Source organism: Pristiophorus japonicus, chromosome 3, assembly GCF_044704955.1.
Source record: "Pristiophorus japonicus isolate sPriJap1 chromosome 3, sPriJap1.hap1, whole genome shotgun sequence".
Classification (NCBI taxonomy): domain Eukaryota; kingdom Metazoa; phylum Chordata; class Chondrichthyes; family Pristiophoridae; genus Pristiophorus; species Pristiophorus japonicus.
This window is the reverse complement of record NC_091979.1, coordinates 174137769-174160789: the sequence shown is the minus strand read 5'-3', so window position 1 is coordinate 174160789 and position 23021 is coordinate 174137769. Positions and strand designations below refer to the sequence as shown.

The following is a 23021-nucleotide window of genomic DNA, read 5'->3' as shown; positions in this document are numbered from 1 at the left end:
ATGCTCTACTAAACAAAATCACTGTCTCTGTGGAGAATAAAATCCAGGTTACAAACAACATACATACAGTACAGAAATGAGACCTGGTAACATGCAGTAATTCCCTGGTGGATTCTAACTCTACCCCTACCAACTAATTACCCTCCCCAGAATAGACCTGAAAAACATCACTTCTGAGAAAACCCTGAGCCCTTACCCAGCTTGCCTGGGATATCTGGTTACTGGCTTGGGACACTCTCGACCATGCTCACCACCACACGCAGCCAGTTTCCTTTCTCAGCTCAGCTGTGGGAAGTTACTGCATGGTCTTCAGTCCCAGTGGCTTCTTCTGCGGTACTGCGGCCCCTTCCTCTGGTACATCGATCTTGGTGGAGCGAGAGCGAGAGGGAGAGAGGGCTCTCTCTAGATATAAGCTGCAAGCTGCAAGCTCCAAGCTTCACTCCAAGCTCCAAGCTTCAACTAAAAATAAAATGGAAAAAACCCTGTTTTTATGGGAGTTTTGCTACCCCTATCTTTCCCGCCAATCTTTAAAATCCCTTTGTTTCCAAGCACGGGGTACTGAGTCAGTGATGGGCCATCCAACCCATGTGTATTGGGCTGATGGCCCTTAATCTGGGCATCTCTCTGAGTCTTTGTGTTGGGAAACACCCAGCTCCTCCTTGGCTGGCCAGGCTAGTGGGTTCATTGTTTCTGTTTTTCCTTCTGAGATGGAGGTGAGAAGTGCTTTTGCAAATTAGAGTGGCTTTGTCAATGGCCCCCCCCCACTTCCTGGCCGACAGCTCTTTTGTCAATCTTCGTGGCCCCCTTCCTTTAGCTGTGACTGGTGGGCAAACCCGTTCTGGATGACTGACAGTTCTTTTGTCACAGCTAACTGCCATGCGGTCTCTGGAGTTTTAACAAAACCAGCTCTTTCACATATCTGTGCAGGGTGATCCCATAAAATCCACGAAATATTCGACTGAGTCCATTCTTTAAACAGAAACTTTGCGATCTCTTCACTGCCTCAGAGAGCTGTGGAAGCTGGGACATTGAATAAATTTAAGATTGAGATAGACAGTTTCTTAAATGATAAGGGAATAAGGGGTTAATGGGGAGCGGGCGGGGAAGTAGAGCTGAGTCCATGATCAGATCAGCCAGGATCTTATTGAATAGCGGAGCAGGCGCGAGGGGCTGTATGGCCTACTCCTGTTCCTAATTCTTATGTTCTTATACTCCTTCCCCTTTGCAATAAAGGCCAAGATTCCATTGGCCTTCCTGATTACTTGCTGTACCTGCATACTAACCTTTTGTGTTTCATGCACAAGTACCCCAGGTCCCGCTGTACTGCAGCACTTTGCAATTTTTCTCCATTTAAATAATAACTTGCTCTTTGATTTTTTTCTGCCAAAGTGCATTACCTCACACTTTCCAACATTATACTCCATCTGCCAAATTTTTGCACTCACTCAGCCTGTCTATGTCCTTTTGCAGATTTTTTGTGACCTTAGTAGAATTGTTTTATACGGGAAGGCTAAGAACAGTATCTGACGCACGTAAGGCTATTTGGGAGGCAATGCTCTTACCCCCCCCAAAGGTACCGTAATGATAATAAAAGACAACTGTAACAATCCCGCAGGGTGGATTATTGTGGAAGGAGAAGAGCATCAGTGTAACCCTACAGGAGACAAAGAGGGAAGTAGTCGGGCTAGCGAAACCTCGCGCGAGGAAGCGGACATGGATCTATACATAGATGGGTCCCGGCGATATATCAACGGGACACCACGAACAGGATGGGCAGTGGTGGATAGCAGAGGACAGGTTAGAAGGGAAGGACGGCTCGAAGGGGGCCTACTGGCTCAAGTGACTGAGTTGGTGACTCTCACCGAGGCTCTGAGGATGGCCAAAAGAAAAAAGATTAAACATTTATACAGACAGTTGGTATGCTTTTGGAGTAGTGCATGTTTACATGATAGCCTGTAGTAGGCGAGGATATATGACCTCAGGAGGAGGACCAATAAGACATGATATTGTAAAAAAATTAGTGGAAGCCTCCCTCCTACCCCCAAGAGTGTGCAATAATAAAAATTAAAGAACATATAAAAATTATTGATCAGCACCAACAGGGAAATGCATGGGCAGATGAAGCAGTCAAGCGGGTGGCTGAGACAGGTAATCTGGAGGGGAAGCCCAGGTCAGAGTATGTACAATCGGGCCCGAGGAAGTAAACATGCCTAAGGTACAGGGAGAAGCCACTCCACAGGAAAAAGAGGGGTGGAAGCAGAGGGGAGCCCAACAATGGACAAATGGGATATGGAGGAAAGATGGGAACGTGGTAGCCCCAGAGTGCATCCAGGAGAGCCTATTGAGCAATACCACAGGTATGTTCATACAGGTAGAACCAACATGATAAAGTTGATGTCCCGATATTGGTGGTAGAAATAAATGTAGAGATATAGAAAACCATTGCAGAAAGTGTGTGACATGCGCGAAGTACAACCCAGGGGAAAAATAAAGGTCAGGATGGGACATTAACCCCGCCCAAAGGGACCCTGGGAAAACTTACAGATAGATTTTACTGGACCGCTATCCAGCCACAAAGGGAAGACATACTGCTTAGTTATAATAGATCAATTTATGAAGTGTGTAGAAGCTTCCGCCACTAGAAATTGCTCATCCGAAACCGTGGCCAGAATTTTAGTGGAGGAAATAATACCCCGATGGGGAATGCCGCGACAGTTGGACTCAGATCAAGGTACACACTTTACAGGGAAGGTGATGAAACAGGCCTGTGCTTTACTAGGGATTAGACGGAAATTCTATATCTTATACCACCCGGAGTCATCCGGATTAGTGGAACGAATGAATAGGACCTTAAAGACAGCAGTAGCCAAAGCAATTGAAGAGACAGAATGACATGTTACCCCAAGTAATGATGAAATTAGGGGCAACCCCGAGTAGGACTACAGGACTGATGCCCTTTGAACTGATAACAGGAAGAGCTATGAGTCTTGGTTACAGGAAGCGATATAAAGACAGGATATGGAGGTTTGTGATGGAACTCTGTAAGAGTTACATTACCTAAAAGAGATCAACAAATAATGAAAGACTTAGAGAACGACCACTAAGGAATAAAAGGTCCAAAAACCTCAAGTAGGCAGTCAGGTAATGGTGACGATAAACCCAGAGAAACCCGGGTTCTCACCAAAAAGTACCGGCCCCCATCAGGTAATAATGGTAATTGACACGTGCGCATGCGTAATTATCGGGGATATTGGCAAATGGAAACACTGGACTCAGTTGAAAAGACCTAGGGCTAGATTTTACACTTTTTTTCCACGTATAACGCCCACTTAACATCCATTTTACCATTGAAATGACGTATAACGCCCAGATATCCCTCATTTAGCCTCAAAGTGGAAACTGACACCCATTTTTCGGACACTTATCGCTGAATGCAACGGCGAGAAAAAATAATACTGCCTACCCACTTTTTGGGGGCGGAATCATCAGAACGGGCGAAATAAACGTCTATAATATCGGCCAGCATTAGTTTCCGCACGTAATTAACACTGACATTCAATAATACCGACCGCCCACTTTTTTTGGTCGTAAAGATCACATTTGCCAAAGCTAACGCCCAGGTGATCGCCCAGAGTCACTTTCACCACCTCGCATACATCTCGCCCACAATATCGCTCGGCCAAAACACTGCTATGAAAAAGTGGATCTGTTCTGAACGAATCACAGCGGTGTGGATGCCATTTTTTAAATCACAGGTCGCTTTATTCAAAATGCTGCTTCAAATTCGAGTTTGGATTGACTCTGGAGTTCTTCTCGGGTGAAATGACCATCTCAACTGTAAAGTCCTGTCCCTCAGTACAGATTCACACAAGGCATGTCGTGAAGTCAAGGTCACTCTGAACCTGCACCTTAATTTCACAGCTCTGGAATGCTGCACTTGCTTGAGACCTGTCCTTACATACTTGTCTCTTGCAAGTGCACCCCTGGTGGTAAGGTATGCTGGTGGTTACAGGTCATATCTTATTACAGTCATGTATAGCATGTTAGGATACAGTTATATATAATAATGTAAGATACATGACATCACCCTCCCCCAAGGTCTTATTGTCTTTATAGGTTCAGTCTCTCAGGTGGTCTACACTCTCGCGTGGAGCGTCTGAGTTGTGGTTCAGTTGTTTGCCTTGGTGTCTGTTTTTCTTTCGGTGTGGTTGCTGGTATCTCGCCTGGGCTGTCTGTTTCGATTGGTGTGATTGTTGTTGACTCGCCTGGGCTGTCTGTTGGGATTGCCCTTTCCTCAGGTTGTTCCATCTGTCTGTCCACCAGGTGTGGTGCGAGTTCCACATTGTAGTCTGCCTCTGGTTCCACAGTGTTGTTGGTAAATCTGCTTTTGACTTGGTCTACATGCCTTCGGCAGGTTTTGTCCATTTGTACTACCAGTAGCCTGTTTCCTTCCTTGCCCATTACTGTCCCTGTAAGCCATTTGGGACCCCTGCCATAGTTTAGTACAAACACTTTGTCCCCTATCTCATTCCATCTCCCCCTCGAATTTCTGTCATGGTATTCAGTCAGCTTACGGCGCTTTGCCTCAACGATTTTGTGCATGTCTGGGAGGATTAATGAGAGCCTTGTTTTTAAAGTCCTTTTCATCAACAGTTGTGCGGGGGGGGGGATCCCAGTCAGTGACTGCGGACGAGATCTGCATGCCAGCAGCAATCGTGACAGGCGACCCTGCAGCGTGGGACCTTGGATTTTAAGCATGCTTTGTTAGAAACATAGAAACATAGAAAATAGGTGCAGTAGTAGGCCATTCGGCCCTTCGAGCCTGCACTGCCATTCAATGAGTTCATGGCTGAACATGTAATTCAGTACCCCATTCCTGCTTTCTCGCCATACCCCTTGATCCCCCTAGTAGTAAGGACTACATCTAACTGTTTTTAATGATTTGCACTGCTCTCTCCGCCTGGCCGTTGGAGGCCGGCTTGAACGGTGCAGTCTTGACGTGATTTATACCGTGGTCAATTATAAAATCTTGGAATTCTGCGCTGGTGAAGCACGGACCATTGTCACTGACCAATATGTCAGGGATTCCGTGCGTTGCAAATATGGTTGCGAGGCTCTCCACAGTGGTGGAGGTTGTGCTCGAGTTTAAAATAGTGCATTCGATCCACTTTGAAAATGCATCTACACCTACGAGGAACATTTTGCCCATGAATGGGCCCGCATAGTCTACGTGCACCCGCGACCACGGTTTGGTAGGCCAGGGCCAGGGGCTCAGTGGAGTCTCCCTGAGGGCATTGCTGAGTTGGGCACAAATGGTGCACCTTCGGACGCAGAGCTCCAAATCCGCATCAATACCAGGCCACCAGACGTGGGATCTGGCTATGGCCTTCATGGGAATGATCCCCGGGTGCTCGCGGTGGAGCTCCCGGACAAATGCCTCTCTGCCTCGCAGAGGCATGACTACTCGGCTGCCCCACATCAGGCAGTCTGCTTGTAGTGACAGCTCATGCATGCGCCTGTGAAAGGGTTTTAATTCCTCAGGGCAGGCATCGCGAGCCTCTGCCCAGTCACTGGTTAGGACACATCTTTTTACTAAGGATAACGTGGGGTCGCTGGCCGTCCATGTTCTGATTTGGCGAGCCGTCATGGGCGAACCTGTGGACTCAAAGGCATTGATTGCCATGACTATCTCACAGTCCTGTTCGTCAGAATCTTCCATGGTCACCAGGGGTAGCCTGCTGAGCGCGTCGGCACAGTTGTCTGTGCCTGGTCTGTGCCTTATGGTATAGTCGTAGGACGCCAGCATGAGTGCCCACCGTTGAATTCGCGCCGAGGTGTTGGCGGTTATTGCCTTGCTCTTGGATAGGAGGGACGTGAGGGGCTTGTGGTCGGTTTCTAATGCGAACTTGGCCCTGAAAAGCTATTGGTGCATCTTTTTGACACCGTACACGCATGCGAGCGCCTCCTTCTCTACCATTCCGTACCCGCGCTCTGCCCGTGAAAGTGACCTGGAGGCATAAGCTATGGGTTGTAATTTGCCCGCACTATTGACATGTTGCAAAACGCACCCGACCCCATACGCTGACACATCGCATGTGAGAACTAGCTTTTTACCTGGGTCAAAGAAAGTCAAAACACTGTTGGAACACAGAAGGTTGCGTGCCTTATTGAAGGCGCGTTCCTGGGCGTCCCCCCAAAACCAATCGCACTCCTTCCTGAGTAGCACGTGGAGAGGCTCCAGCAGTGTGCTTAAGTTCTGCATAAAGTTCCCAAAGTAATTGAATAGCCCGAGAAAGGCACGCAGTTCTAAGACATTCCAGAGCCTGGGTGCTAAGCGAATTGCTTCTGTTTTGGACTCTGTTGGGCGGATTCCATCAGCGGCAATCCTTCTGCCCAAAAATTCAACCTCGGGTGCGAGAAACAGGCACTTGGATTTCTTGACTCGTAGGCCTACCCGATCCAACCGCTTTAGTACTTCCTCCAAATTACGGAGATGGGAGTCGGTGTCCCTGATAAGTATGTCGTCTTGAAATACAACCGTCCCCGGGATGGACTTGAGCAGACTCTCCATGTTGCGCTGGAATATGGCAGCTGCCGACCTGATGCCGAATGGGCACCGATTGTACATGAAAAGGCCTCGATGTGTGTTGATGGTGTTGAGTAGCTTGGATTCCTCGGTCAATTCTTGCGTCATATACGCAGATGTGAGGTCTAATTTTGAGAAAAGTTTACCTCCAGCCAATATGGCAAATAAGTCATCTGCTCTGTGCAGCAGGTACTGGTCCTGTAGGGAGACTCTGTTTATGGTAGATTTGTAGTCCGCACAGATTCGTACGGATCCATCAGGCTTCATGACTGGGACGATGGGACTTGCCCAGTCGCTAAATTCCACAGGTGATATAATGCCTTTTCGCAGAAGCCTGTCCAGTTCGTGTTCAATCTTTTCCCTCATCACATAGGGTACAGCTCTGGCCTTGTGATGGACCGGTCTAGCATCTTGTGTGATGTAGATTTTGACTTTGGCCCCTTTGAAAGTGCCCACACCTGGCTGAAAGAGATGTTCAAATCGCTTTATAACTGTTGAGCAGGAGGTCCGTTCCTCTAATGACATGGCATGGACATCATCCCATTGCCAGCCAGCTTCTCCCCAGCAGTGCTGGAGGGTCTCCGGGGACAATCCACAGGGGAAGTCGGTTCACTGTCCCTTTGTGTGTGACAGAGAGCATGGCGCTGCCGAGGACTGGTACGATTTCTTTGGTATAGGTCTTTAGTTTGGTGTCGACCCTTGTGAGTTTTGGTCTGTCTCTTTTATGCGGCCACAGTTGTTCAAATTGTTGAGCGCCCATGAGAGATTGACTCGCTCCCGTATCCAGCTCCATGTTGACAGATATCCCGTTGAGTAGGACCCTCATCATTATAGGAGGCATCCTGTTGTAGGAGTAGCGGCCATTGATCGTGTTGACCCGCTGTACATCGGTGTCCCGTGTACTGTCCCCACCATCTTCTGGTCCGCTTTCCGACCCATCCGATTCTTATACCAGCCGAGCGGCAATTTTTTGCACATGCGGGTCAAATGCCCTGTATATTCACAACTTCTGCAAACAGCCTGCTGAAATCGACATCCCCTTGATGAGTGCTCACCCCCACACCTCCAGCACAGACCTGTTCCATTGTTCAAAGTGTTCCCAAAGAATGAGCTGCGTCTGACTGATCTCTCTTGAGCTTCTCTCAGTTTGTAGTTAATTGCTCGCATTGTGGGTTGATGAGGTGTGAACGGCTATTCCTGTGGCCCTTGATGGCTTCTGTCTGCTGTCAAGAGCCTGTTCTCCCAGTTTTATCTGTGTGTGGGGGTAGCAGCTTGTTTAGTGCTGTGAACTTCTTGTTCCAATATTTTGTTAGTTGTCGTACCTGCATTGTAAATCAACCTCGTTTCTTCTTCCCCGACCAAGAATATCTGTGTAACCAGTGCTGCTGCCTCTAAGGTCAGGTTCTTGGTTTCTATGAGCTTTCAGAATATGCCTGCGTGGCCTATTCCTTCAATAAAAAAGTCTCTCAGCATTTCTCTCCTCAGTTCATCGGACAACTCATATAAACTAGCCAACCTCCGAAGTTCCGCCACAAAGTCGGGTATGCTCTGGCCCACACAGCGTCTGTAGTTGTAGAACGTGTGTCTGGTCATGTGTAGGCTGCTCGCTGGCTTCAGGTGGTCTCTTACCAGTGTGCTCAATTCTTCAAACATCTTGCTTGCTGGTTTCTCGGGTGTCAACAGATCCTTCATTAAAGCGTATGTTTTCGAGCCACAGCTGGTCAAGAGATGGGCTCTTCTCTTGTCTGCCTTATCGTCGCCTAACCAGTCTTTGGTTACAAAACTTTGCTGGAGCCTTTCTATAAAGTCCTCCCAATTGTCTCTCGCATTGTACTTTTCATCTGATCCGTTGTTCGCCATTTTGTGGATTCTGTAATCCCGTAACTCGTCGTCACTGTAAAGTCCTGTCCCCTCAGTACAGATTCACACGAGGCATGTAGTGAGTCAAGGTCACTCTGGACTTGCACCTTTATTTCACAGCTCTGGAATGCTGCACTTGCCTGAGACCTGTCCTTATATACCTGTCTCTTGCAAGTGCACCCCTGGTGGTAAGGTATGCTGGTGGTTACAGGTCATATCTTATTACAGTCATGTATAGCATGTTAGGATACAGTTATATATAATAATGTAAGATGCATGACATCAACAGACATCTTTTCAGTCTCGGGATGATTGGGGTCTATTGTAGGTGTATTTTAGCGAGGAAATTATTGCTTCTGATCAATCGCTATTATACTTTCATTGCAATGGGACCAGCCATTTCTCAGCCTGCATCAATTAATATGCAGATGCTGCAGAGTGCAAATGGCTCAATGTCTGATGCATATCATTATGTGCCCAATTTAAGACATGCCAGAATGAGGAGGAGGTCCAGACCATACACACCCTGCACTTACAGGGAGAAGAGGTCTTACCTCGACATGTCTGAGCACACCTGCTTTCAGAGACTGCGCTTCCACAAGGTGGTGATCAATGAAATGTGAGAGCTCATCAGGCCACACATGCAGCCTGCCATCAGGACATCAGTGTCCGTCGAGTTCAAGGTCACCGCGGCACTGTCTTTCTACGCATCCGGTTCCTTTCAGGCCTCCGCGGTCGAGATTTCCCCTATGTCTCACCATGCTACCCATTGCTGCATTAGATAGGTCACGGAGGCCCTGTATACGCGAACGATGGACTTTATCAGCTTCCCCATGACCGCGGAGGCTCAGACTGACAGTGCTGGAGCATTCTACCCCATTGCTAAGTTTCCCAGGGTGCAGGGAGCAATACAGTGCACTCACATCGCCATGTGGGTACTTTCTCAGGACCCAGAGCTTTTTCGTAACAGAAAAGGATTTCACTCCCTGAAGGTCCAACTAGTTGTCAACCACAACCAGATCATATTGGCAGTGAATGCCAAATTTCCGGGCAGCTTCGATGAGGCTCACATCCTGTGTGAGAGCGCTGTCTCTGACATGTTTTCGAGTCAGCCACAAGGACAATGCTGGATGCTTGGTGATAACCGATATGGCCTAGCCACCTGGCTGAAGACCCCCGCTGTGTGACACCCACACCGAGACTGAGAAGCGATACAACCAGAGCCACAGAGTCACATGCAATGTGGTCCAGAAAACAATAACTGTGCTTAAGCAGCGCTTTAGATGCCTGGAGCACTCAGGAGGGGAGCTACAATACAACTCTGAGCAAGTAGGTAAATTCGTGGTTGTGTGCTCCATGATGCACAACCTGGCTCTCAGGAGGGGCCAAGAATTGGCAGAAGGGACTGATGCTCCACCTCAGGAGAGAGAGGAAGAGGAGGACGAGGAGTTGGTCACAGCCAGACAATCAGGCTGGCTATGCAACCATGCCAACGCCTCCTTCCAGACCGCAGGAAAGGGCTCGTGGTGATTACATAGCTGTAAGACTCTTACGTCAGCAGTTGATATCTGAACGATTTGCCTGAAAGAACGTTGCTGTGAGTGACAACGCTGACACACTGCTGTGTGTGTGCAGCTCAGACATCAATGGTAGCCATCACCTTGGTGCCAGTTAAAGTTTACGTTGATTGAAGTTAAATTTTATTTAACCCTTTCATGTTAAGGAATCACCAGTGTGTAACGGTCCAGCTATCTCAGACAATGCGCAACAAGGTTATGTTCAGTAAACAAAATGTTACACCAATATTGGTCTAGAATCATAAGTATTGTGGCCAAAAACACACCAGCCCCGCCAGCACCCCACTTTTTTGACCATAGACATCAATCAAATGGTCAACATGTCCAGTAACACAGAATACAAATGCAAAGCAGGAGGGTGGCCCCGTCCCCCGATACATTACAACAAATTGCATACACCCAGATGGAGATATAACACAGCCATCACCTGCGGACATGCACCTCACTTTCCTTCCCCCCTCCCATTCTTCTCCCCACCTCTACCCCTTCCCCTCCTCGCTCCACGCCGCCTGGCCGAAGAGCTCCTCAGGCGGTGCCTCATTGGGGGGAATGAAGGCAGAGGCGGTGGTTGGACGGGTACGGGAGTGAGGGGTGCTGCGGGGGGAACATTCTCTGATCCAGAAGCAGGATCCTGATCCTTGCTCTCATCTGTCGTTCACAATGATGGTGTGGAACCTAGGGGTGAAGTGCCGTGCTCCAGGACCACTGGGAGGCCTGTGTCAGCAGTGTTTCTGGCTATCGCATCCAGGGTCTACGTTATCCGCGGAACATACTCAGTCATGGTGGCCAGCTATCGGGATATGCCCCCCAATGCATAGAGGATCTGGTCACCAATGTCTACAGTCCTCCTGGACAACTGTACCATCTCTCCGCTCTCATGTTGCGCTCGTGGAGCAGACCTGCCATGTCCACGAAATCTCCACGGTGTTGGCACCGTCCTGAGGACAAATGAGATGCCCTGTGGTGAGGTGCTTGGGGCTGATACCTCCAGAGTGGAGGCGGGAATGACCAGAGGACCACTAGATGGCCTTGGGGTGGAATGCCTTCTGCAACGTGGTGATGCAGATTCCTCGAAGTCTGCACTCTCATCCGTAGAGAACAGATCCAGCGGATTGACGGACAAGAATCAGAGCTCCTCAGCACCAGATGTAGAATCATCGGGCGAGTCCATCCCCGTGCCCCCACCTTCTGGCCTCTGTGGTCTTGCCTTGGGTCGTGCTGCTGGCTGAGCTGCAAAACACAAATGAGGTGATTAAAGGAGAAGGGGGTGCTAGGGTCACAAGGTGATCCTCCGCTACACACAGAATATGCATGACAAAAGCATCACTGCTATCAAGATCATCACAGACATCACATTTCATGACCATCAACACATTGTGAATTGCAATGATTTTCATTAGACCAGCATTATTTCTAGGACAACTTTAGAAATCATCTATCGTATATGATTGTTCGGATATGAGTGGGTGTGGCATCTATTGACTTTACATCACACAATGGTGTAAACTTCAGATTCTACAGATGCTTGCATGGCCATCCGGGGATGCTTCCCCACAAGTATGAGCACCCGCTCCTCCATGTCAGTGATGTCGCTGATGACTGGTAGCCTCCCACCCGTTCGCCTCTGTACAGACCTCATCCTCAATTGCTTCTTCTGTAAAAGGTGACAGGACGACATTGCATGAGATCAATGCGTGATATCATTGCTTGGTACTGTCACAGAGACAGATACAACACATAATCGACGGCTGTAATCATGATTAGTATGATAATTATCATTCTTTACCTAAAGACATGCAGGCTTTGACGACAACATTCGACGAATTAACTGTGCAGATAGCAGTTAACGGATACGATGTGGTTGGCATCACGGAGACATGGCTCCAGGGTGACCAAGGCTGGGAACTCAACATCCAAGGGTATTCAACATTTAGGAAGAATAGACAGAAAGGAAAAGGAGGTGAGGTGGCGTTGCAGGTTAAAGAGGAAATTAATGCAATTGTAAGTAAAGTCATTAGCTTGGATGATGTGGAATTGGTATGGGTGGAGCTACGGAATACCAAGGGGCAGAAAATGCGAGTGGGAGTTGTGTACAGACCTCCAAACAGTCGTAGTGATGTTGGGGAGGGCATCATACAGGAAATTAGGGGTGCATGCAATAAAGGTGCAGCAGTTATCATGGGTGACTTTAATATGCATATAGATTGGGGTAAACTGGAAACAATACGGTGGAGGAGGATTTCCTGGAGTGCATAAGGGATGGTTTTCTACACCAATATGTCGAGGAACCAACTAGGGGGGAGGCCATCTTAGACTGGATGTTGCGTAATGAGAGAGGATTAATTAGCAATCTCGTTGTGCGAGGCCCCTTGGGGAAGAGTGACCATAATATGGTGGAATTTTACATTAGGATGGAGAATGAAACAATGAATTCAGTGACTATGGTCCTGAACTTAAAGAAGGGGAACTTTGAAGGTATGAGGCGTGAATTGGCTAGGATAGATTGGCGAATGATACTTAAGGGGTTAACAGTGGATGGGCAATGGCAGACATTTAGAGACCGCATGGATGAACTACAACAATTGTACATCCCTGTCTGGCGTAAAAATAAAAAAGGGAAGGTGGCTCAACCGTGGCTATCAAGGGAAATCAGGGATAGTATTAAAGCCAAGGAAGTGGCATACAAATTGGCCAGAAATAGCAGCGAACCCGGGGACTGGAAGAAATTTAGAACTCAGCAGAGGAGGACAAAGGGTTTGATTAGGGCAGAGAAATAGAGTACGAGAGGAAGCTTGCAGGGAACAATAAGACGGACTGCAAAAGCTTCTATAGATATGTAAAGGGAAAAAGGTTAGTACAGACAAATGTAGGTCCCCTGCAGTCAGAATCAGGGGAAGTCATAACTGGGAACAAAGAAATGGCGGACCAATTGAACAAGAACTTTGGTTCAGTATTCACTAAGGAGGACACAAATAACGTTCCAGATATAAAAAGGGTCAGAGGGTCTAGTAAGAAGGAGGAACTGAGGGAAATCCTTATTAGTCGGGAAATTGTGTTGGGGAAATTGATGGGATTGAAGGCCGATAAATCCCCAAGGCTTGATGGACTGCATCACAGAGTACTTAAGGAGGTGGCCTTGGAAATAGCGGATGCATTGACAGTCATTTTCCAACATTCCATAGACTCTGGATCAGTTCCTATGGAGTGGAGGGTAGCCAATGTAACCTCACTTTTTAAAAAAGGAGGGAGAGAGAAAACAGGGAATTATAGACCGGTCAGCCTGACCTCAGTAGTGGGTAAAATGATGGAATCAATTATTCAGGATGCCATAGCAGCGCATTTGGAAAGAGGTGACATGATAGGTCCAAGTCAGCATGGATTTCTGAAAGGGATATCATGCTTGACAAATCTTCTGGAATTTTTTGAGGATGTTTCCAGTAGAGTGGACAAGGGGGAACCAGTTGATGTGGTGTATTTGGACTTTCAGAAGGCTTTCGACAAGGTCCCACATGAGAGATTAATGTGCAAAGTTAAAGCACATGGGATTGGGGGTAGTGTGCTGACGTAGATTGAGAAGTGGCTGGCAGACAGGAAGAACATAAGAACATAAGAATTAGGAACAGGAGTAGGCCATCTAGCCCCTCGAGCCTGCTCCGCCATTCAACAAGATCATGGATGATCTGGCCGTGGTCTTAGCTCCACTTCCCCGCCCACTCCCCCATAACCCTTAATTGCCTTATTGGTTAAAAATCTATCTATCTGTGATTTGAATACATTCAATGAGCTAGCCTCAACTGCTTCCTTGGGCAGAGAATTCCACAGATTCACAATCCTCTGGGAGAAGAAATTCCTTCTCAACTCAGTTTTAAATTGGCTCCCCCGTATTTTGAGGCTGTGCCCCCTAGTTCTAGTCTCCCCGATCAGTGAAAACAACCTCTCTGCCTCTATCTTGTCTATCCCTTTCATTGTTTTAAATGTTTCTATAAGATCATCCCTCATCCTTCTGAACTCCAACGAGTAAAGACCCAAGTCTACTCAATCTATCATCATAAGGTAACCCTCTCATCTCCGGAATCAGTCTAGTGAATCGTCTCTGTACCCCCTCCAAAGGTAATATATCCTTCCTTAAGTAAGGTGACCAAAACTGCACGCAGTACTCCAGGTGCGGCCTCACCAATACTCTGTACAGTTGCAGCAGGACCTCCCTGCTTTTGTACTCCATCCCTCTCGCAATGAAGGCCAACATTCCATTCGCCTTCCTGATTACCTGCTGCACCTGCAAACTAACTTTTTGGGATTCATGCACAAGGACCCCCAGGTCCCTCTGCACCACAGCATGTTGTAATTTCTCCCCATTCAAATAATATTCCCTTTTACTGTTTTTTTTTCCCAAGGTGGATGACCTCACATTTTCCGACATTGTATTCCATCTGCCAAACCTTAGCCCATTCGCTTAACCTATCTAAATCTCTTTGCAGCCTCTCTGTGTCCTCTACACAACCCGCTTTCCCACTAACCAAAGAGTAGGAGTAAATGGGTACTTTTCAGAATGGCAGGCAGTGACTAGTGGGGTACCGCAAGGTTCTGTGTTGGTGCACCAGCTCTTTGTATTGTACATTAATGATTTGGACGAGGGGATTAAATGTAGTATCTCCAAATTTGCGAATGACACTAAGTTGGGTGGCAGTGTGAGCTGCGAGGAGGATGCTATGAGGCTGCAGAGTGACTTGGATAGGTTAGGTGAGTGGGCAAATGCATGGCAGATGAAGTATAATGTGGATAAATGTGAGGTTATCCACTTTGGTGGTAAAAACAGAGAGACAGACTATTATCTGAATGGTGACAGATTAGGTAAAAGGGAGGTGCAACAAGACCTGGGTATCATGGTACATCAGTCATTGAAGGTTGGCATGCAGGTACAGCAGGCAGTTAAGAAAGCAAATGGCATGTTGGCCTTCATAGCGAGGGGATTTGAGTACAGGGGCAGGGAGGTGTTACTACAGTTGTATAGGGCCTTGGTGAGGTCACACCTGGAGCATTGTGTACAGTTTTGGTCTCCTAACTTGAGGAAGGACATTCTTGCTATTGAGGGAGTGCAGCGAAGGTTCACCAGACTGATTCCCGGGATGGCGGGACTGACATATCAAGAAAGACTGGATCAACTAGGCTTGTATTCACTGGAGATCAGAAGAATGAGAGGAGATCTCATAGAAACGTTTAAAATTCTGATGGGTTTAGACAGGTTAGATGCATGAAGAATGTTCCCAATGTTGGGGAAGTCCAGAACCAGGGATCACAGTCTAAGGTTAAGGGGTAAGCCATTTATGACCGAGATGAGGAGAAACTTCTTCACCCAGAAAGTGGTGAACTTGTGGAATTCTCTACCACAGAAAGTTGTTGAGGCCAATTCACTAAATATCTTCAAAAAGGAGTTAGATGTAGTCCTTACTACTCGGGGGATCAAGGGGTATGGCGAGAAAGCAGGAATGGGGTACTAAAGTTGCATGTTCAGCCATGAACTCATTGAATGGCAGTGCAGGCTCGAAGGGCCGAATGGCCTACTCCTTCACCTATTTTCTATGTTTCTATGTTTCTATCTTTAAAAACTGCAGAGCAAGCTGAACAATCCAGAGCAAGGTTAAAAACTGCAGAACAAGACATTCCAATCGACTGAGGTCAGCTCCGCATGAGGTGGGGAGTTGAAGATGCTGTGGAACGATTCAGCAGCCCATCTGATAAGGGTTGATGAATCAATGTCACTCCGCTGATAAGTTGTAGGCCAACCAATAATCATGGAAGGTTTTGCACAAGGGTCACATGCCTCGGAAAATGTATAACTGTGTGTAGAACCATTAATCGGGGAAGATCCTGTCTTAGGCGGCTAAGACTGTGATGCTTCCCCTACATATGTTTGAATAAAGATCGTAAAAGTGAATCCAAGGTTTCGTCTGTTTGATTCTGTGGTTGTTATAAGGGTAGGTGTCGATTCCTTATTTCAGGTAACCACCTTGAAGAAGAGAAGTCTTCTTTTTACCCCATCAGTGTAGAACATTTCAATCGGTAAGCAAGAAACCATCATCAGTACCATTACAACCATGAAAATTTCCTCCCAGGGTACGGCAAAGTTTACATGTAGATATTGCTGAGCTGGAAGGACAACAATTGTTCATTGTGATTGATAGCCATTCAAAGTTGGTAGAGTTGTTTCCAATGTGGGAATAACAAGTAAAACATTAAACAATTTGTGAAGATTGTTTTCTTCATATGACCGCCAAGAAGAAATTGTGTCTGATAATAGGCTGTAATTTTTTCAGAAGAATTTTCACAGTTCATGAGCAGAAAATGTGTGAAACATACCAAGGTTAGACTGTACCACCCTGCTTCAAATGGTGCAGCAGAGCCTGAGAAGAGTTTTTCTCCAAAATTGTAAAACGTGCCCTCATCAAACAAATGTTGGTTCCAAATCCAAAGAAACAGCAATTGTTGTTGGACCACAAATTGGCAAATTTTCTGATTACTGATCATAATACTCCTCACACAACTATTGATAGAACACCAGGAGAGTTCTTTCTCAAACGACTGCCACGAACCAGGTTCTTGTTTTTGAAGCCAAACTTGGCACAGTCAGTAGAAGAGAAACAATTAAGATAGAAAGAGAATCATGATAAAGGTAGAGTAAGAGAGAGAAATGTGAAATTGAATCAGAAGATGAGAGTGAAAAACCACCATCATAAATGGGTAAAGTGCTTACTAGGAAGAATAGTGAAGATATGTGGCTCTCACACATATTTGATCGCGATGTTTGATCATGGAAAGGTTTGTTCACATTGATCATATTTTAGCATCAGATGTGGAAGGACTTGAAAGTTGGAATGATTCGATTAAATACAACAAAAGGGTTATGTGACAAGTCACATGATGACAAGTTCTTTGAGAGCTATCTTGTGTGCAGTGTGTTTGTGATGTCGTAAAGAATATATTACAATTATCAAATTGCTGTTTGTGGGAGCTTACTGTGTACACATTGGCTGACGTGTTTTCTACATTACAACAGTGACTACACATCAAAAGTAATTGGTTCTAAAGCACTTTGGAACTTCCTAAGGTTGTGAAAGATTCTTTCATTCTTTACCTTGAGGTTCTCATCCAATCAGTACCCTGCTTTAACCCATAATCCAATTCTTATATCAACAAAGACCTCGATGCTGTAAAGTGCTCACTTGATGTGGTGAGTTCATGAAAGGTGCTATATAAATGCAAGTTCTTTCTTTCTTACTTGGGCATAAGGTTTCACTGACAAGGTCAGCTGAATGACTCTTGCAAATGCCACACTACTTGTTCTGAGGTATCCCTGCTTCCTCTAGCTCCAGTTTGAGGCATTCCACCTCATCATCAGGGAATCTTAGTTCTGGGACCTCCAGATGGTGCTGATGTCCGTCAGCAGCCAGAAAGTACTGATGTTGAGGCCTGATTCACTGCTGTGCTTAAATGTCCTGCCCTTCTGCTGACGGTGAGACATATCTGGGGGGAGCCTTTGCTGAGGTGAGGGAAAGGAGGTTGCAGCTCGCCTGGGCTTGGAGAGGAGCAGCACATGTGGGCGCTCTGCTCCCATAAAGTGTTGGGTTAGGGGAGTCAGCTAAATCAGCCTCCAGAACAGGATGAAATGATGTAACAGCGGGAAAGACATGAGACTGGACATCAATTTCACATCGAGATGTGCAGGTAAATGTTGAGATTGAGAGCATCAAATAATCACTGACCAGGAAGGTCATGTTAGAGAGTACCATTGCTGGAAAGATCTGAGTGTTTTCAGAAAAGAATGCATAATGTCACTGAAAAATAAAATATGAAGATGGACATTGTTTTCACTCCTGGGAAGTGCCACAAGTGTAATCATTAATAACACTTATATTTCTTCAACATCTCATGACATCAAAACATCTCAAAGTGCTTGACAAAATTAATCGTTTTCAAATAACTGTTGTTGTCCAGGTAAATGTTGAGATTGGGAATATCAAATGGTCACTGACCAGGAATGCCAACCTCCAAAGCGCCTGGCACTGAAAAAATTCATAGGTTTGTGGGAATAATCCCAAGATTTACACCCAATAAACAAACTCTCAGGGATTGATATTAACATTAGATAAGTTTCTGCTGTCAGTGGGAGTTCATGGCCATGTACCAGGATAAACCGCCACTGTTGATGGTAAATGATCTCAATTAAAGCAGGGGGTGGTACATCCCGCCCAGTGTCCAAGAGCTTTGGGTGTAGAAATGTGATTAGCCTTTCCATTTCGAGATCTAAAGCAATGAAACAGAGAGTTAAGGAAGATCCTGTGAACGTTTCTCCAGTCATGCCCTGTAGTAAAGGGCCCTTTGAGTTTGAAATCCTTTGGACTGAGGAACATCCCCGAGGTGATGGAACCATTGCCCGGAGGTTCCATCAGTCTCCCGCTGGATGAATTTTAAGATATTGACCATTAAAAAGCATGCTGGAGATCAAGGTTTATTGACATTTCAAGAGGAATGAAAATTGTGTGTTTTGTATATTCTCTAGAGTTTAGAAGAATAAGAGTTGATCTCATTGAAACAAACACAATCCTTACAGGGCTTTACAGGGTAGATGCAGGGATGATGTTTTCCCAAGCCAGGGAGTCGAGAACCAGGGGTCACAGTCTCAGAATAAGGCGTCGGCCAGTTAGGACAGCGATGAGGAGAAATTTCTTCACTCAGAGGATGGTGAATCTTTGGAATTCTCTATCCCAAAGGGTTGTGGATGCTCAGTCATTGATATATTCAAGACAGAGATCGATAGATTTTTGAATATTAAGGGAATCAAGAGATATGGGGATAGTGCAGGAAAGTGGAGTTGAGGTAGAAGATCAGACATGATCTTATTGAATGGCGGAGCAGGCTCGAGGGGCCGAATGGCCAACTCCAGCATCTATTTCTTATGTTCTTATGTTCTTAAAAGTCCCAGTTCACCAGCAGCTACCAGTAGACTGAGGAAACTTGTCACAAGTGTCTGACAGGCTGGTTTGAGCGCTGTGTCTATCTGAACTCCCATCTGCTCAGTGAAGTGAGAAACAACATTTGTAAAAACATCAGGAAAAATTATCTTTGCACTTTTAATTTGATCCGCAGAATACAGGACAAGAATACACACCAAAGGACAGAACATTTACAAACTGTACAATCAGGAACCCCAGGTCCCCCTAATATATGAACAAGTAAAGTACAATTGATCACATCTTCTTTAATCTGAATGAGGTCTTCTTGTGTTCACATCAAGCTCAGCCTTTCAGAAGTTTCATTCATGGTTAGTGTCGGGCTCTTGAATCCTCATTGTGTTCCTGGAGTGAACAGAATCAATAAAATTGTCATTTTCAGATGGACTGAGTTCAATCTGAGTTCTGTGTTTTATTGTTATTGATAATCATGATCAAGAAGATAATTATCTGACTCAAAGTCCCAGTTTATACTCACATTTGAAGTCTGTCAAGCGATCAATCGTTTGACTTGCTTTACACCTGTATTAATATATGAACATGTATCTGTTAGGACATGGGGTTAATGAGATTCCTTGTATATTTCTCAAGTTTTAGAATTGTCTGTAAACAAGCAATTTGAATGATATATAAATAAAATGATGAAACCTTAACTTTTTAAATTTTAGAGCTGAGATTAAATGACTCAATGTTGGAGTGGAGAAATCCTCACCAAACATCTCATGTTCTGCAGTGCAGCAATAATCAATACAGCCCTGGAATAGTGGCACTGTGGGGTCAATGGTTAAACTAATGAAGGGTGATATTATTCAACATTTAATTCCTATTGTGCTCTCTACCCAGGAGAACCAGCAACCACTGTCTGGTAGATGGTGAAAATGTAGACAACTAGCCATATGATGCCATTACATCGATATATCCTGTCATAATCTTCACTGGAGAATAAAATCACCTCTACTTTGGTTCATCTCAAAACCCTTTGACTAGGGCTGGAGAACAGGCAACAAGATTCAAGTATCCATAGGCCGTCCTCCACTGTCTGTGGGTGGGCACTGAATTCAATAAAAGCACATTATTGATACAGATTCTATACTGTCCAGCTAAATCCACATGTCAACAGTTTATTCTGTCATCTGGAAAGAAACTGCTGGTTTATACTTACGTTTGTAGACTCTTCGGGGGGGGATTCTTCTGATTGTCACCTGTATGAAAATATTTATATTTATATGTTTAGTGCAAGAGTGGATGAGATGTTTTGTAAATAATTGGTTTCAGCATCATCCCAAAATGAAAGATCTAAATGATCTTAAATGAAAAACGAGGAAATGTTAAATTTCAGGGATGACATGCAGTGGCTCAGTGTTGGGTGGTGAAGACCATGCCAAACATCTGTATATTCTATGCTGCACCAACAGTGAATGCAGCACTGGTACAGTGGGGCCAATGGTTAAAGTATTGAAGCAATAAAATTGACTTTATTGTGTAAATGCCCCAAAAATAAGGAGCAATTATTTTCTTTAATAACAGTAAGAAGCAATAATATCTCCATACAGATTTACTGCTAGTGAAATAGTCAGGTGCGGCTCTGAATTATTTTCCGCTACTTCACACGGTTCTCGAAGGGAAGAGAGTGAAGATACGAAAACAACAACATAAAGTCCGACAGGGGAGAAAATCCTGACCCAAAGTCCAGGATGCCCATTGCCCTGATGTGTATAATTGTGAGGTTACCTCAATACTGTTTTCTCTTGATTCGAATGATTCACTGTTGCTGTCAACCGTCTTCAAACCTCGACACTCCACATCGATGTCAATGACCTCACCAGCAAAATATTCCACACGGCTTTTGCAGAAACCTTTTTCCTATCAAAATTACACAGAATTTACTAAATTATTAATTGACAACAAGCTCCGCACTGACAGAGGGGTTTTTCTGATACAACTCAGTACTCACAGCACTTGCTATGATATAGAATCATAGAATCATCAAAATTTTCAGCACGGAAGGAGGCCTTTCGGCACATCGTGTCCGCGCCGGCCAATGAAGAGCTATCTAGCCTAATCTCACTTTCCAGCTCTTGGTCTATAGCCCTGTACGCTGTGGCACTTTAAGTGCACATCCAAGTATTTTTTAAATGTGGTGAGGCTTTACCACTCTTTCAGGCAGTGAGTTCCAGATGCCCACCACACACTGGGTGAAGAGATTTCCCCTCAAATCACCTCTAAACCGCCCCCAATTACTTTAAATCTATGCCCCCTGGTTGTTGACCCCTCTACCAAGGGAAACAGGTCCTTCCTATGCACTCTATCCAGGCCCATCATAATTTTATACACCTCAACCAGGTCTCCCCTCAACATCCTCTGTTCCAAAGAAAACAGACCCAGCATCCCCAATCTTTCCTCATAGCCAAAATTCTCCAGTGCAGGCAACATTCTTGTAAATCTCCTCTGCACCCTTTCCAATGCAATCACATCTTTCATGTAATGTGGTGACCAGAACTGGACACAATGCTCCAGCTGCGACCTAAACAGTGTTTTATACAGTTCAAGCATAACGTCCTCGCTCTTATACTCCATGCCTCAACTAATAAAGGAAGTATTCCATATGCTTTCTTAACCACCTTATCTACCTGGCCGGCTACCTTCAGCGATCGGTGGACTTGCACTCCAAGGTCCCTTTGTTCCCTTAAACTTTTCAGTGTCGTACCATTTAATGTGTATTTCCTTGTCTTGTTAGACCTCCGCAAATGCATTACCTCACACTTATTCGTATTGAATTCCATTTGCCACCTCAGTACACGTGGCCCTTTCTATGATTTAGCTCAGTACACACGATCCTTTCTATGATATAACTCAGTACACACGGGGGTTTCGATGCTACAATTTAACTCAAGACTCACAGCGGTCTTTCTGGGGCGGAAGTGACAGATGGGATCATCAAATTCCAGTCCAGAATTCTTGGAGCAGACGGTTTCTTTGACTGAGAATGTTAAATCCACGTTGTATGACAATTTGCCTGTGCGATAAATCTAATGAAAGGGAAACAGGTGATTAGTGTGTTACCATATCCAGTGTTCTTACTCTGGTCAGATAAAGCTCAGAACAACACAGCTCTTTATTTTCTACAGCTGCCTCCACTGGAACAGTCAGAATCATCACCAACAGGGACTTTAGACAGTGAAACACACTTAGACCAGGACACACTTACATCCTTCACTCTTCTCCTGGTTATACCACAGAGATTGGTGGTCTCGGTGATTTCGTTCAGCTTTATAACTGACTCTCTCAGAGCATCCTTAGGGCTTGGTACTCCTGTAGAGAGAAAAGGAAAGTTGTACAAAACACTCCAGCATTCTTCAGTGAATTCTTTGAAACATTGGTAAACTATCGCTGACTGAAGTTCATTGCCAATAAGTCGTTGCTTTATGAGGAGCCGCTCTCTCCAGTACGTACCTGAGCAGTGGAGGATCTGCACTGCAACAATGGTGAGGAGAAAGGAGTTCATTCTGCCTCTTGTGTGATCAGCTGGCTGGTTTCTAAGAGTAAAGTTGCTGCTTCTCTCTCTTGCTCTGCCTTTCCCTTGCAGCGTTCAGTCTTTATATACAGCACCTCCACCACATTCAAACACTGACTCATATTTGCTCAGTGTGGTGATCCTGGGCACGGAAATCTGCTGACAAGTGGGCTCGAATATGGGCAGAGCTACCCTCCAAATATCGTCATTGTGGCAAAAGTGTGAGATCAGATATTATTCCTCTGAATATGGAATAATGAACTGACAGAGGAGAGGAAATGGTCAACTGAAATCTGTACAAAGTCACACAGTGCACTGGAGTTAACGTCTGGAGTTATGCAGTTTAGGTCAGGTTGCCCAAGAATATCCTGGAGTCTGCTGGAATTAAAGATTAATCTCTTGGATACTGCTGCGAGCAACCCCGGAGATTAATCATACGGGCGTTAAATCAAATTGTGTATTGTTTCATTTTCTTT

At 45.5% G+C, this 23021-nt stretch overlaps 1 protein-coding gene across 1 annotated transcript; it reads right to left on the bottom strand.

Moving 5' to 3' along the window:
* Nucleotides 1–3053: 3053 nt before the first annotated feature.
* Nucleotides 3054–22551, bottom strand: LOC139254832 (secreted phosphoprotein 24-like). Its single transcript, XM_070873846.1, has 7 exons — nucleotides 22485–22551; nucleotides 22240–22343; nucleotides 21932–22060; nucleotides 20755–20894; nucleotides 20194–20230; nucleotides 11231–11253; nucleotides 3054–3057 (listed from the first exon to the last, which is right to left on the bottom strand). The coding sequence occupies exons 1-7, from the start codon at nucleotides 22534–22536 to the stop codon at nucleotides 3054–3056; spliced, it is 489 nt and encodes a 162-aa protein (XP_070729947.1). The 5' UTR covers nucleotides 22537–22551.
* Between the last annotated feature and the right edge of the window lie 470 nt (nucleotides 22552–23021).